The sequence below is a fragment of the Pelecanus crispus genome, chromosome 1 (assembly GCF_030463565.1).
Source record: "Pelecanus crispus isolate bPelCri1 chromosome 1, bPelCri1.pri, whole genome shotgun sequence".
In the NCBI taxonomy this organism is placed as follows: Eukaryota; Metazoa; Chordata; class Aves; order Pelecaniformes; family Pelecanidae; genus Pelecanus; species Pelecanus crispus.
In genome coordinates, this window is record NC_134643.1 from 103,012,449 (window position 1) to 103,029,567 (window position 17,119).

The 17,119-nt window shown below is 39.9% G+C and overlaps 1 protein-coding gene across 1 annotated transcript in view; it reads right to left on the reverse strand.

The window, feature by feature from the left end:
• The window catches only part of GUCA1C (guanylate cyclase activator 1C), a 37,059-nt gene extending 24,692 nt beyond the window's left edge, over positions 1-12,367 (reverse strand). Inside the window, exon 1 of the mRNA XM_075726549.1 lies at positions 12,164-12,367. Within this exon, the coding sequence (XP_075582664.1) occupies positions 12,164-12,367 (204 nt within the window). The remainder of the gene's footprint in view (positions 1-12,163) is intronic.
• Between the last annotated feature and the right edge of the window lie 4,752 nt (positions 12,368-17,119).

Here is a 17,119-nt window from a genome sequence, read left to right on the forward strand (position 1 = left end):
TCTGGAGCACAGGCTTTATGAGGAGTGGCTGAGGGAGCTGGGGTTGTTTAGCCTGGAGAAGAGGAGGCTGAGGGGAGCCCTTATCACTGTCTACAACTACCTGAAAGGAGGTTGTAGTGAGGTGGGTGTTGGTCTCTTCTCCCAAGTAGCTAGTGATAGGACGAGAGGAAATAAGCTCAACCTGCGCCAGGGAAGGTTTAGATTGGATATTAGGAAAAATTCTTCACAGAAAGAGTGGTCAAGCATTGGAACAGTCTGCCCAGAGAGGTGGTAGAGTCACCATCCCTGGCAGTGTTCAGAAAACGCAGATGTGGCACTTCACGATATGGTTTAGTGGGCATGGTGGTGTTGGGTTGATGGTTGGACAGATGATCTTAGAGGTCCTTTCCAATCTTAATGATTACTAGTTTTTACTTTCATTAAAAATGATCCAGCCACCAAGCCAGGAGGCATGGGGTTGCTACTCTACCCTTAATTGGTTTAGTGGTGGACTTGGTAATGTTAGGTTAATGGTTGGACTGGATAATCTTAAAGGTCTTTTCCAACCTAAACGATTCTACGATTCTATGATTTCTGAGCTTTAGTACAGTCTAGCTTGATTCCCAGCTGCTGCATTGTTTAATACCACTTCCTCTACTTTCTTTTTCCATTTCTTTTTTTTTTTTTTTTTTTCCCAACTCATTTTTCTTTTAGCTTGGAAGCTAATCTACAGGTTGGGATGTCCTTGCTATAACCACAGCTCAACTCCACATTACACAGAGCACTGAAATTTTCAGCAAACCTAGGTATGAAACACCTGGGGAAAAAAGGATACCTATAGGAACTGGAAGAGGTGCTATGCTAAGACCCTCCAGGAGGTGGGTCTTTTCTGTCAATGGCCATGCATGTGATAAGTTTGGAAAAGACCTTAGCTGTGAAGACTGGCAAATGCGTAGATTTGCTATACTTGAGTGGCCCAGTCCCCATTTGGCAGATGGTTAGGTACTGGACACAGATGGCCTTCTTTCACGGAGGGACTGCTGTTCCAGCCCACCCAGTTTGCTGTAATCAAGCCGGCCACCCCTTGTTGGTCTGGTATCTGTGACCCTGAGCATTGCCAAATAGAGACATGGGAGAAGACAGTAGGGGGAAACGCTTTCTCTTGTATTGACTATCAGCCATACCCTGCTGTCCCCCAGGGATGTTCTCCTGAAAGGTGTGATAGCAATATGGTGGGTGATGAAACAGGTTTTCTGTGAGACTGAATTCCTAGCCATTATGCTGTTTTTCCATCCTTTAGCCTTGATTGATCTTGTTTCCTCTGAGGAAGACAAGGATGAAGACAATGGTAAGGTGAACTTCAGAAAGCAGCAGCAAGAAAGTTCTTAGTAAAAGAGGAAGTTCAGACACACAGATGAAGCAGCTGAGATCTTTCAGGATGGAGGTCCCAAAAGCCGTGCTGAAAGGACAGCATGTTCTCCAGCTGACAATTCTGATGCAGTTCCTCCTGCCTCTCTGTTGTCCACACTATACATATTGTCCCTCTATGTTTAAAACACATGTATTAAGTCCCCCCAAGCATCTGCCCTCTACTTCTTATAGGAAAAGTTGCTTTGCTGTCTGGCAACTTGACTGCTTTATATATGAGAGTGATGATAGCCGGCAGAGCAGTGTGACATGACTCTGGAACACCAAATAGAGAAGCAACAATTAACAGAGGGTTCCCATTTTGTTTAGCCATGGCCACAGCAACTAAAGGTGAGCAAATGCTCTTTCTGAAACCTGCTTTTATTCCACTCTCCTCACTTTTACATTAATCCAGAATCTGAAGGTCTCACAAATCTGCAGGCTTCACAAATCTGCAGCGCATGTGCTGACAAGCAGTGCCCTGGGACACTCCAGCACTGCAGTGAGTGGAGGGCTCAAGGTGGCCAGCTCCAGGACCTTATGAGCATGAGGCAGTGCTCAAGACAGACCTAGAAAACAGCCCACACTTGTCTGCCGGTTGTTAGATTCTCTGATGCCTTTTGCCATCTTCCTCCACAACCACATGGTTTGAGGTCTTCTACACCTACTGAAAGGTGCTACACACAAGTACCAGATGACCATGGTTTGGCCTTGTCTGTACACGTAAGGAAAATATATATTGTCTGTCTGGGAGCCAGCTATATTGCGGAGAGCTGATTGCAATCACAAGCAGTCACTGCAGTAGCAGGGAGTGTAAATTAGCGTGGAGTAGCTGTTTCACCTCTTCATTCGGTCGTCTGTTTGGTCTTATAATTTGGGCACTGTGTGTGATTACTATCACGTGGTAATGATTCTTTGGAACCCATGTTACTACACAGAATGTGTCTTTTTTTTTTTTTTTTTTTTTCTATTCACATTTATCCCTCTCAGGTTTACAGTCTTGCTCATGACCAGAACTCGGACAAATACTGCATGTCGATGGCCACAGTTAACCTCTTACAGCATAAGTTTCTATTTTTATTTAGTGACTATTTGTACTCATGTGAGATTACCTTTAAAGCCCCATTCTAAATGAGATGGGATTTCAGAATGTGGCTAAAGTAGAAGTAAAGAGAGCCATGCTGAAATGGTAGTTCATAAAAATCCAGACTCTCCCACTGACTACAAATATGCATATTAGAAAAAGAAAAATGAGATCCTCAAAGTGGTTGACTTTGAATTATATGCAAACCATAATCAACACGTGAAGGTCTAATCCTGGATTAACTGTAAGAAATAGGTACAATTTATTCTTTAAATAAGGATGGAAAAGGTTGAGAGTACTGTCGTGGTTTAACCCCAGCGAGCAACTAAGCACCATTCAGCTGTTCGCTCACTCCCACCAGGTGGAAAGGAGAAGAGAATCAGAAGAATAAAAGTGAGAAAACTCATGGGTTGACATAAAGACAGTTTAATAGGTAAAGCAAAAGCTACACATGTAAGCAAAGCAAAACAAGGAATTCATTCACTGCTTCCCATGGCAGGCAGGTGTTCAGCCTTCTCCAGGAAAGCAGGGCTCCATCATGCATAATGGTGACTTGGGAAGACAAACAGCATCACTCCAAATGTCCCCCCCTTCCTCCTTCTTCCCCAGATTTTATTGCTGAGCATGACATCCTATGGTGTGGAATATCCCTTTGATCAGGTCGGGTCAGCTGTCCTGGCTGTGTCCCCTCCCAGCTTCTTGTGCACCCCCAGCCTGCTCGCTGGTGGGGTGTGGTGAGAAACAGAAAAGGCCTTGACTCTGCATCCAAAATATAGCCCCATACTAGCTACTGTGAAGAAAATTAACTCTATCCCAGCGAAAACCAGCACAAGTACCAACAGACATGCCCATTACTACATTCTCTCTGTTGTAGGTGGATTAAACCTTTCTAAAGGCAGAGCCCTCAGGACTCTTCCTTGAGGCAGTTCTTATCAGAAATATGCTGTATGGTATCTTGTATTTGTGTGCAATTGCACCCTGTTTCCCCCCTTCTCAGCATGAGTCCCCAGATAAAACACACAATTTTGGTCATCAGCCTCGTGACAGAACCTGAAGAGGAAGAGGAATCTTTTACAGTAACTCCTTTAACAAGAATCAGCTTGGTCAGATAAGTGAATTAAATACAAGATTCCTCGCTGTTGGTCAGTGTTGTAGTCCCGCTTTTTATTTTACAGTTTTCAGGAGCTGAATTCCTTCTTCCTCTGTAAGGTCAGGGAAGGGGCTAGGTATCAATAATACTTCTGTACTGATTAGCTTCTATACAAGGAGATGAGCAGCTCAGGAGCATTACTATAGCACAGGCAAGTTTGGAGCTATAAATACCGCTGTAAACCTACAGGATGTTAGAGATGCAGGAACAAGACTCTCCCACTCACCCTTTCCATTTATAATCACACGGTGGAGTTAAAGAGCAGAGTCCTGTGAGGTGATGAGCGCCTCATGAAAAACAGCAACCTCCCTCCAGCCCAACTTAAGCCAGAAAGCATTCAATATCTTACAGAATCATAGAATCATAAAATCATAGAATCATTTAGGTTGGAAAAGACCTTTAAGATCATCCAGTCCAACCATTAACCTACACTACCAAGTCCACCACTAAACCAATCAAGGGTAGACTAGACTAAACCATGTCCCGAAGTGCCACATCTACCCGTTTTTTGAACACTTCCAGGGATGGTGACTCCACCACCTCTCTGGGCAGCCTGTTCCAATTCTTGACCACCCTTTCCATAAAGAAATTTTTCCTAATTTCCAACCTAAACCTCCCCTGGCGCAGCTTAAGCCCATTTCCTCTCAGGTTGATTTTTGAGAAGGGCTCTTAACGGGCTATACTACAGCTCTACCCACAAGGAAATTGCTACTCTAATGTTAATTGGTTTAGTGGTGGACTTGGTAATGTTAGGTTAATGGTTGGACTGGATGATCTTAAAGGTCTTTTCCAACCTAAATGATTCTATGATTCTATGACATAATTAAGTTTAGTATCATATGCTTCCAAATGTGGCATACGAGTAAGAAGGCTTGAACACTCCTTAAAAGTCCTGAAAATCTTTGTGTTAAGGGTAGTATCTCCCACCCCAACAACATTAATTGGCATTAATTAACCCCCACCCCAATGACATTTTGATACCACAGGCTGTTTTCGTGAAGGATTTCAGCTTAGGCAAATTGGATTTTTCTAGTTAATAACGTTACATATAGATCCTTAAACAACTCTAAATCCTAGCTTCCTGTTTTTATCTGCCTCTGTAGCACAGCTATTTGGAAGAACTTTGGATATTAAAGCATCTTTCTTTTTCTTACCTCCCCCCCACCTCCCCCCCCCCCGCCTTTTCCCACCAGCAATAAAATCCACCGAGTTAAGCATTTTGGAAGAGGGAAAACCGAGCCAATAGAGAGAGACATCAGTAAACATTTAATTAAAAGGAGAGGCTGTCTTCCTTAATTAGGTACCATTGTTTTGATATGAGATGTTCTTCTGGGTGCCTGAAGTCTTTCCCAAACCAAGCAGACACTGAGCAACTTGCATCTCCTAGTGGCTCCGGTTAGCAAGACAAGGGTTTGTTGCAGTTGCTAAAGAGCACCACGATATTTCTATCCAGTAATTCCTGTCCAAATGCTTTTCTGGGCCACTGGGAGAGGCAGGCCCTGCAGAGAGACACCCTGAGGGGCTGGATCTTGTGGCTGACATTGCCAGCCTCTTCTTCTCCCTCTTACTGCAGCTGCACAGACTACCACATTTAGTCCTGTATGTTGTTTTTGTCCAAGTATCAGCTCCATTTCTGATGTAAAACAGATCTCTTGCTAAGATTTTAACCATCTTTTCAACGCTTTTTCTCCACAGCTTGCATTTCAGTTCCACAAGGGTTTCAGTTAGTGTAAGAAGAAGGGATGAGACGCTGTTTCCTCCTTCCACTCTTTGAACATGTATTTCTATCTCTTTGTACTTGTGCCTTAATTTTGTTAATTTAACTTCTTGGGTTTTCATTTTGTATTTCACTTATTTCTTCCCCCTCCTGGAAGGCTGGTATCTACTTCTCTTATTTCTGCCTTTTCCTGTTTTTTGACTGTATTTTTCCCACTGCATTTCTTGATTGTTTCCATTTTTCTTTTAGAAGTAGTAACATGGTCTTCTGGTTTCTGATCTATGCAGTAATTCAAGTCTACTTTCCTTCCACTGCTCAGATTTAAAATTTGCTTTTTTTAAGGGGTGGGTAGGGAAGTACAACTAGCTATATTACTCTTTTACAAACTTTCCAAATAAGAATAAAAATGGTGGTAATAAAAAATTAATTTTAATTAAAAAAATTAAATGCATTGTAACTGTCCAAAAATGCAGCTCAATAGATTGGAAGAGACTTTGCTTTGGAAATGGTGGGGAAAATAATTTTTTAAGAAGAGAGTGAAGACAGAAATATTCACACAACCCTCCAGTAGTGAAATGGGGGAACATGAGGGATTTAAGACTCTCGTCCAGCCCCACTGACAAGGAATCAAACTTGTTGAGAAGATTTTTGAAGAGCTCTTCTCTTAAACAACCTATATAACATTGAAAAGAGTCCAACAAATCCAGTTTTCTCAGTTTAAGTAATGCTGCACAGCTGCTGGAAATTAATGAGAAAAAAAAAAAATTCCTGGTTACCTAACAGATCTTATTTGATATCACTAGGCCACAATCCTCTCCTGTTCATGCTAACACATGCATTTCATGATGAAAATAGTCCAATGAAATTTCTTACCTGATTCTTGTCAAAGATGTGAAACACCTGCTCAACATACTTGTTTGCCTGAGGGTTCATATCAGGTAAACCCAGTATTGCCTTAAACTCATGGAGAGTGAGTTGCCCAGAAGGGCAACAGTTCATAAATTTCTGGTACCATTTACTGTTTTCTATTGCAGCAAAATCATCAGCTGATTCCCCGGCACCCATAGCAGTGTCTGCCCTTTCTCTATCCACACCACACTGTTTGCCTTTGTGCGGTGCTCCTGTGTTCCCTCACTCACCTCCAACTGGAATTCACCAACAAACCAGGAGCTATAAAACTACCATAAACCTCTTAAAGATCCCTGCAGATCTGGATTAGGCAAAAATAGAAACTCCACGGGATCTTCCTTCGTGACCTATTTGAACGCAAGCAGGCTTGTCAATAGGTGGGTGCTTGTCTCTGGCCAGAGCTACTTCAACACCTCAATGTGTTCCCAGGGCTCAACCTGCTTCTGCAAGGGATCTCTTGAAGACAAAACATGACATTTGTGCTCACGTTGTGCAAGATCCTATGTCAGATTTGCAGCCTTGGTACTCTTGCTAGACTTGCAATGCTTTGCATTAAAAATGCGCTGGCTAGGATGACTTCGAGTATTTCCCAAACTGTGAAATGGTGTTGCTGTGCTTTTTTTGGAGAGCTTTGCATTCAGCCCCTTGGAAAAGAGGGAGAATCATAAATCCTGCAAACTACTAATGTTGTATATGGTGACTCTGGTGTGTGCCAGTAAGTGTTCATCCAGCTGAAGGAAGATACTGTATAAACGGACCATACAGTATCATAACATTAACATTGGAAACAAATGTTCTGATAATCTCTCACAGGAAACATCAGGTTATTTAAATACAAAAACTGGTGAAATTCACACATCAGAACATGAAGAAAGGATATAAATCAGAGCTAGTGAAATTCAGGAAGGGGATTTCTTAACTGAAGGCAGACTCTTCATGATTCTCCAATTAAAAGTACATACTTTGAATTTGACTTAACATCCTGTCTAAACCAAGCATGTAATAAATACTTTTCATATAATCTTAAGGTAAAAAGAACTAGGAACATGTCCTTATTTATATAAATCTGAAACAGTAAAAGCGTGGGGAGGCACTAAAAAGTAATCATATTGCTTCATTTGCATAATTCACTTAACACACACGTTCTGTTCACACAGTCTCAGTGATGGGTTTTCAGATAATACAGTGATAGAAATTTGAATATTTAAAGCATGACACTTTCAGTGTCATAGCAACTGGAAGCTGACAGAGGCACCTTCAGCAATTTCAGGTTCAGGAGGAAGCTTGTGGCACACCAAAGTCTGCTATTTGCTTGAAAACCCACTTCCTAAATGGCAAATGTATGCTGCAAGAGATTAGATCCCAAATTCTTTTCCTTATCCAGTAATATCAAAGATCTGGCAGTGATTTTTACCATCACTGCAGTAGACAAAATCTGATCCTGTAACAGAAGAAAAAAAACCATTTAGACTTTGGGGGAGGCGGGGGGGAACCCATAACCCTGCAATTTTCAACTTCAAAATATAATTGCATTGCAGTGGGCAAGATGTTATGACACTTCGGAACCTTGACTTGTGTAGTTTTTTTTTCACAAGAAAATGATAGCTGCTGATTCTGTTAAAAAAAAAAAAAAAAAAAAAAAAAAAAAAAAAAAAAGAGTTAAATAGTTTCTGCTGACCAAATCAGGTAGGTTGTTACTCCACTGAAGTATAAGGGAGGGTGAAGAGACTTGGTTCATCTAACCTGCAAAGAGCTGAGTCATCTTGAAATAAGATCCTTCAGCTCTGCTAAGCATGGAAAAGAGTCTTGAGCTGGATTTCTGTACTAAGACCAGAATCCAGAAGACAAATGCATTTTGATTTTACTACACATAAGTCATGCTCTTGTTAGAGAAGTGTCGATATAGTCAGAATGATCGAGAACAGTATGAGGTTACTGTTACTGAGAAAGCCGGTGCCAAGCCATAAAAATCCCATATGTGTTACTCTTGGCAAGCTGGTATGCCAACAGCTCATTCTTTTTCTAATGTAGATTGGTACCCTAAGCCAGCCTGAAGTCCCATAGAATGACTTCACAGGAAACATACTTTACAGCAGATAAATATACACATCATATCAAACTAAACAGATGTGGTGTAAAACCCAGAGGGGAAGCTAATGAAATCCTGGCATGTGGCTTGAGAGGTCCTGGTCCTCATTTGCCACAGGCTTTTTTCAGTGAGGGTCTCACAAGACTTTATTCAAGGCAAGAGAAAGGTAAAACTGAGCTACAGCTTATCGAGATGCTATGTGTTGTATCTGAATCTTGTAGTTATACTGTTGCCATTTCATTACAAATTATAGTGTTGCTATTATTTCATCAAAACCAGGTTATTTTTTCTATTATTAAAAAGGAAAAAGTAAAACATTCTGGTTCATTTGATTCATTTCTCTAAGTGTTTAAGACTTTCCAGCCACTGAATTATACGAATAGATTGGACAAGGAGAAAAACTTGCCAGCTTTTTATCTGGGAACAGATGCCACATTCTTTGTATTATTTCCGGCTGCAAAAGGATAGAGACTATACAATCCCAGGTATATGGCTATTCTAAATATGCCGTTCCCGTCCTGCCTTCTAAATAAATTTTCCTGGGCCTGTTGCTGCAACAGCTTAATTAAGAAAATATACAATAAAATCTATGCCTCAGATTACAGTAGCTAATGGAGGATTGTTACAACATCTTGCAGAACTGGAAATGAATATCAGATCTTTAGCGGGAGCTCATTATTAAATAATGAGGTTATAAGCCTAGCATAAGCAGTTTTATAGTGGATTTTATGAAGCCCTAAAGGCCAAATTGTTGTTTAATTTCATTAAAATGGGGGGAAGACTTCCAAATGAATGAAACATTGAAACATCTTTTTCTGTCTAACATGGAACATTAATTAAACAAGCTCTTCTGGGAACAGCAAAACAAAACCTAGATTTGTACAGACTCTGTCTTTTGTCCCCTAAATCTCCTCACCCTTGTACCCCAGCTCCACCCTGTATCCTCACCAGGCAAAAGGAAACAAGTGCCTGATTATTTTGCCAGCCAGCTGTAGCCTTAAACAATGAATAAAAGCTGAATTGTGCGCGGGTGAGGCATTCATTCTGGGTGTGTCCCTGCTACCCAGCTGCCAATTTTTATGAAAACTTTAGGAATGAATTAGCTGAAATCCCTGTTCTTTGAAATCTCATTGAAATACACCAATTGATTAAAAAGTTATGGGGAAAGAGGAGAAAGGGTTCAGAGATTAATGGATAGGACTATGTAACAGTCAAACTCTGACGTGTGTGTAACCCGACAAGTTTAAGGCATACATCTTAATATTCATCAGATAACTTGAGGAAGATGCTCCCTGGGTGTTAAGCTATTTGTAGTGGGAGGGAGGCCCTGTGATTAGTAACTTGTAAAAAAACAACCATCCAACAGGCACCCTCTGCCTTCCTGCGAAAAAATCCCCAAACCCCAAAAAGCTCCCCACCTTTTTGGTTTGGAGTTCTTTCCCTGTTTAGACAGGTTCCAGGTTCACCTAAGGCTTGTCTTCATACAGAGTGACTAGCTACTTTTGCAAAATATTTTTTCCTTACAGAACAGTACTCTAAATAACCTAGACATAGAAAAGTATTCTTCAGAACCGTAACGTTGGATGGTAATGCGTGAAGTACGTAAAAAGCAAATGTCAGCATCTATATGCACATTCTCAATACTGTAAGTATCATAAACAAGTGAAGAAAACTTACAGTTTTGGTTACACGTAGTATTACAAAGACTACAAATAGTAGAGAAAGCTGAATGGGTTAAGGTGGAAAAAAGCAACTGTGCCCTGAAAGTTTGTATCTAATTTATTCTGCACACTCTGTCTGTACCGGATACGACATTTACTGAGTACAATAGGTATTTTCAAATATATAGATGAATATCAGCAGTAGTGGCAAGTTCTCCTAGGCATTTTTGTTGGCACAAAACTGTTTGAAGGGTGCTTTCTTCTTCCCTCTCCACACCCTCAGTAATGTCATGGCAAATGCTCAGTTTCCCTAGGTCTGTGGTTGGTCCTGCACTGGTATGCTATCACCTTGACAGAAGCCTGATTTTCAGGTAGTGTTTATTTCATGTCCAGTTTTCTGGAGAGTAACTAAAACCAGCTGCAGGCTCAATTTTCTGAAACGTCCTCAAGTCACCCGTTGCTTTGAAAGTATTTGTCTAAAATAAATTGTGGAAATATTTCCAAATATTTTTCAAGAGCACTGAAATGTCAAGGGCTTTCTGCAGTACACATTAAAGCTAAACTGAGAAAGCACTTAGATGAGCTCAGACGCTGTCCATGTGTGTTACCCAAGAAAGTTAGCATTGATAAAGCTTTACTGGGGAACATAATGCATTGATTTATTAATTGAAAAGAACACAGTAAGTTGACAATTTCTGCCAGACAGATTCCATATTTATGGACTAGAAGTTTGCTCATCATCTGTAATTGGCACATTTATTGAGTTAGGTGATGCCACTTAATCAAATTCCAGTATATTTATCCATCTCATAATGGGGGGGGGGGGGGGGGGGGGGGAGAAAAGAGCATGGAATGAGCCTGATTTTATAGGAACAGTACTTGAAGATTATGTAAGAAAGAATTCTATAATACCGAAAAAGCAAGTGGAATTGTGTGTGTGTGTGTAAATACTCATAACAAGAAAGCAGTGTAACAGAGGTGCTGACTCTGGGAATTATTAGCCTAGTGGGCACTGTACAAAAAATTAAAGGTTGGATGTAGAAACACACAGTCTTATTTACATGCTTATTCATGCTCTACTCTCAGTATTTTCTGAAACAAATATAATTTATTTCATAATAAAGAACAGAAAGGCCATTTCCAGAAATTGAAAGTACCTGGAGTAGTTCTGGCTACAATTTGGACCAGTTTTAACCTGCCACTAAAGTCATTCATGTAATGTAATAACACATTTTTCATTACATCTCTGAATACATTGAGGTCAATGACATGGGTAGAGAACACTTTCTTCTTTTTTTTTTTTTTTTAAATAAGTTTTTATACCATGATGGACCCATCTGTTCTATTAGCTGGAAGCAGACTTTGATTCTGTAGTATTGACAATTCAGCCTAAACCTTATTTCTGTCAAGGACAAACACTTTTGTGGGAATTACGATGACTCTCCACTCTTTTGTAGCATTTGATAGAAAGTGTTATTTTGGCTTAATGGGAAAATAACAAGGCACAGTCTTCTGGATGGGTCTTATGGCTAGAAGGAACCTGGGTGAACACCGAGCTGGAAGAACATAAGACAGGAATGCAACTAACAGCCGCTGGATGCCTTTGGGATGACCTATGATGTTAAGCAGTAAAACTGGGATGATGGATCAAAACCAGACAGATGTGTCTTTGGAAAAGGCGGATTGACTGATACCAAACTAAGCAACAGAAGGTGCTCGGAATGAATCCAGCAATATTTTATCTGGTGACAGAAGGAATCATATTGTGTCTATGTTGCATATTCTTAAAGCATTAATACCTATGGACCCAGCCAAACACTGCTTTAAAAATGATTTTTCAAGGGGAGTTATATAAATAAAACTTCTAATTATTAACACACACTGAAAATAATAATAAAAATACAGGTTTCAAAAATGGGAAACTATTCAACATGTATTAGAATGACTATACACAATTTTCAAAATGGCAAAAGGTACTGGGAACAGACCATTCAAAATTGTTTCCCTGCCACTCATGTTTATTTGCCCATAGTTTTCTATTGAATCACCTCTGAATCACTTCCTTTACCTCTGAATTGTCACCATTGCCAGCCCTCTCAGACACGTCGGTGAATGCATCAAATGATACAGCCATAAGAAAGCCAGCAAGTTAAGAATGAATTCTTACCTTATTCATGTCGAATGTGTGAAATACTTGTTCAACGTAGCTGTTAGCTTCTGGACTAAGTCCGTGTAGATCCAGGACATGTTTAAATTCATGCAGACAAAGTTGTCCAGATGGGCACTCCTTCATAAATTTTGTGTACCAATGGTGAATTTCCATAGCATTAACGTCATCTGCTGATCCAGCAGCACCCATCGCATCAAACATACCAGGTAACCTTTTTCAGTATTTATTCATAAAAATGTTCATTCTTGCTTCCCAACAACGATCATTCAAACACCAACTCTGCCTTTGAAAGCTACTTTAAACCTCTTACAGATCACTACCAGTATAGACTAAGTAAATATAGCACCCTAGCAAGATTACTGGCACCCAGTTTTAGTGCACCATGGTTTCATCAGCTGATTACGGTCTTTGTGCACAGTCAGTTTGCAGAGCCTCAGCAGGGCACGAGGACTGATTATGCTGATTCTCATCTTGCGTTGGCATCTGTGGTGCTAAAGCTACGTAAACCGGATGAATATTGAATAAGCAACACACAGGGACTTTGAGAGTAGTTTCTAAACCTTTGTTTTAATAATTCACAAGGTTTTAAATAAACCTTCAGCTCCATTTTAATATTTGGATACCTTTTGTGCAGCTGCCTTGTAGCAACTGACTTCATTTTTATCACATCTGTATATACTGTGGTCCAAATCTTAGCTTATAGGCCAAAACTGCAACATGAGTTGACTTAACTAACCTGAAAGAACCTGAAAGCAACTATACACTAAGCACAAAAAACTTGCCATTGTCTTTGGACAGCAGTTCTACCAACATCTGAGTCTTGCATAACCCAATGTTGCCCTAAAAACTGCTCCCCCACTGCCACTGCTCATTCAATCCCATGTTTTCTCTTTCCTTAGGCCAGCATGAGTGTTTGTGGTTGCACTTGGAAACAACTGTAAGAACAGATCCAGGCAAAAGCTTGCAATAAAATTGAATAATAATAAATATAGTTAGCTTTAGACAACATTATTTAAATTTTGCATTGCCTGGTCTCACAAAATAATGGGTTGTACAAGAGAACAGATTAAGCGGGGATGGAAAAGGGTGGTCAGCAGTAAAGGGGGTGCAGGACTGCTTTTCCTGCTGATTCAAATTGCTTGTGGAAACTTCTAGAGTAATGTTATAATGTCTGTGCTGTATAGTGGTACATAGCAGTTTACAGTTTTACAGTAGTTAAGCCTTACAGCATATGCTATGCTACGCAGTAGTTAAAGACTAAACTGGTAGAATATAAAAATACAATTGTTACACTTAAGCCTACTGTAAAGGTGGTGTCTCACCAATGGCACTCTGGGGGTGTCTCACAAGAGAAAAGGTGAGCACTACCTGAGCAGCATTTCTACTTCACTCTGCAGAGCAGAAAGCAGTCCGGCTGCCCCTGAAGCCACATGAGCTGAATTTTCCTCTGGGCCAAGGTTCAGGCTTTTCAGTTGCAAAAACTGTATCAACAGCCATGAGAGACAAACTTGATCTCAAAACTGCAAAGAAACTGAATGCTACTGTTGGACATGTCATGAAACCTGGTTTTCAGGTGACACGGGAGATGAGTGGTGGTACATCTGCTGGGTGTGCACAGTGAGGGTGGCATAAAAAAAACCGGGCAAGCTGCTCCTGCAGCAGAAGGTTTAGGGCAGGGTCTATGTCACAGCAGACAGGTTCACATAGTCATCCAGTATTTTGAACTCTGTTTAATTCTTTAGGCAAATAAAGAGCTGGGACACACTAATCATGTAAGATCAGAATTGCAAAATGTTTCTCAGAAATAGGCACAAGCCTTCACTGCAAAAGGTGACAGGGCTGGAACAAGCTGGCCTGTGACTGGAATGGGCTTTCAGCACATATTTATAACTACATTGCATACAACAGTCAGGGCAATGCTGCTGAGGAGAGAGAGAAGAGGAAAAAAGTGCACCTGGATGCCTGGAGGACTTCAACAGCGACACGTAGATATCATTAAAAGGTGATTTTTCTAATCTCTAGTCTTTCCTTGCATCACTTTCAACAGTCTCCCCAGAGCAACAATAGCTGTCCGCTAGCATGCTGTCAGTTATAGGATCAAGGCCATCAATACTGAGAAGCAGCAGGGATTACTTATGTAAAATACTGAACAGAACCAGAATAAATCTGAAACACGTGAAGTGGTATTTGGAAATACTCCACTTGAAAATATCATTAGTAGGCAAAGAATGCTGTATTTGTAATAACAAAAAACAGCAAGGAAAAGCAAGGTAGCTTGAAGTAGCAATCTCCAGTCTTTTATCTTTGTTCATCAAATCTAAATTTTCAATATCTAGTAAATGGAAATGCCGACACAGAATTTTCCAAGTGTATACCTACCAAATTTCTTGTTCAACAAAAAGAGGAAGTGTTTTAAAACTCAGATGTTACTCAGACTTCCTTTTTTTTTTTTTTTTGTCAGAAATAACAGCAGTATTCAAAGGAAAAAAAAAAACAAAAACAAAAACAAAAAAACACCCAAAGGTTTCAAGCATAGGTTTCAGAAGCCATAAACAATTAGTTTTTTTGTAAATACAGGAGCCTACAATCATTTTTTGTACATTTTCATTTTCGAATGAGCTTCTGAAAAAAGTGACAGCATAAATGTGAGTATCGAAGACTAAGCCATCTCAGTCCTTGAAAACATGCATATTTCTTTCACATGGCATGGAAAAATCTCCTAACTCTATGGTGTTTGTCCTTAGAGAAGACAAGGTTAAAACACCAGAGAAATCCACATTTTATTTAAGTAACTCTTCAAGATAATCATCAAGCTGTTCTAAATTATCTATTTGAGGAATCTGAAAAAACCCTTAAATTTTACACTGCAGCATTTGACGAAATAAGCATATGAACAAGCATGGCATGCTTATCAGCGAAGGTCATAATTAAAAAAGAAATGAGAGAACACCCAGAAGACTTGAAAAAGCAGTGCAATAGCTCAGAATAAAATGGAAACATGGAAGCTGGAATTAAGTGCAAGTAGGAGAAGAAACTGCTTTTAAAGGAGTTCTTGTAGGCCACGTTCCTGTTAGGATAGCTTTACTGGGGGATTATAGTGATGAAGTACACGCAGATTAGAAGGGCTATGCTGGCAACACTGTTCTTTTTAGCAGTTTAATACCATCCTCGCTTTCACTCTGAGGAAAAGATACTTCTCTAGTTAAAGCACCATTTCCTCAGACTTATCGTATATGCACATCCAGGTTTGTTGGGGATTATATTTCTTCATGTGTATGACCCTACAGGCAAAGTCCAGAAGTAGAATGAGGGAGAATGAAGAAGTAGTAAAAATAGAACTTGCACTGTAGGTCTGCAGGCAGTGTATTATAAAGGGGAGGGAAAGCAGCTAGAAGAGGAAAAGAAGCACAGAGCAGAGAGACTGACAGGACTTTGAGAATGTAAGGCACTTCAAGAAAGGATGGAAAAAAAAATTCTGCCATAAAAGAAGTGTGAGGCCTGGAAAGAAGCAGCTGAACTTAGGCATCAGAGTGAAAACCAGAATTTAATTCCAAAGACTTAAATCCAGCATCAACAGTCATGCACAGAAGCCTATTGCCCAAGTAATGTCTGTATCAAATATATACCATGTGCTTGGTTAAAAAAAAAAAAAAAAAATGTCACCTGAAGCCTCTCAGCACTGTACCAGATGGCACCTGCACTTAGACCTTCATATGTAATGGAAGTGACTCAAGGCTACTAATACAGGTTATGAAATAAAGGCCCTTGAGGTTCTGATAAACTGTATCTAGGAAATGTCAAGTTTTGTATGCATGATGCTATGAAATATAGGGGAAAGTGTAATGAGGCATTTGAAACAAAAATCACAGACAACGATATCAGGACAGAGATATCAACACCTGTTTTATGGAGAAGCTTCAAAGGACTAAACTCTGACCCCAGCTTTTCCCCTATAGCAAAATTCTCACTAAGTCTCTCTCAGTGTTATATATTAGCACCATCAGTCTCTGCAATCCACAGGAATAAGATGCTTGGACTTAAAGGATGTAGGAAGAAAGCGTCATTTAGACTTTTTAACTGATCCCTTTGCTACAGTGACAGGCAACGACCTTAGCTGTGGCCATAAAAATCGCAGGTCACCAAACTGAAAAGTCTTATTTTCCTTTAACGTCAAGACAGTCTTTCTGGAATTCTTTGAAATAGTCCTGCAAAATAATTTGAGAAAGGATCACTCAATTTTCTTTAAAAAAGAAAAAAGAACGTTTGTGTAATTATACTGTGGAACTGATTACCTTAAGGTGGTATGGAGGCTAAAAGTAAATATGAGTTCAAAAAGCAAGTAGACAATTTCATGGAGGAAAAACCCATTAAACCCATTTATTGAACTTGTTATTTGCTTGAGTAGCCACAGGCTGCTGGAAGCAGAGAGGGTGACTGAGGGGTACCTGTTCCCTAAGCACATGCTCCTGGCTATTGCCAGAGACAGAAGGGTGGACCAGAAGTACTTCTGACCCGACTAGTCAAGTATGCCTATTTTTATAAACCAGGCATGATCCAAAGAGCATTTAATTGGCTTATCTTTTTCCAGCTGGTGGTCAGACTGAATGAATGAAGAGCAGTTGGAAAAAATGACATTATTTCGAGGGTCCTGTCTTGGATGTCTGGGTACAACCTAGGCAAACCCAGTTTATTTGTAATTTGCACATTTATCATAAAAGCATTGATGTAAATTACTTTTTCTGTACAGTTTCTATTTGCATCTTCCCATCATTCCATCATTTTTTTTCACACAGGCTTAGTGCTTCTTTATTAGTTTTTAATTTGCCTGTAAGCTTCTCAGTGTGCTTGTATGTGAAAATATGCAACTCTGAATACACAGTAATAAACCTGTAAATTAGTGGCTTATTATTGTGTTATGTCCTATATCTGTTTTCTTAAGTGACAAAACAATAC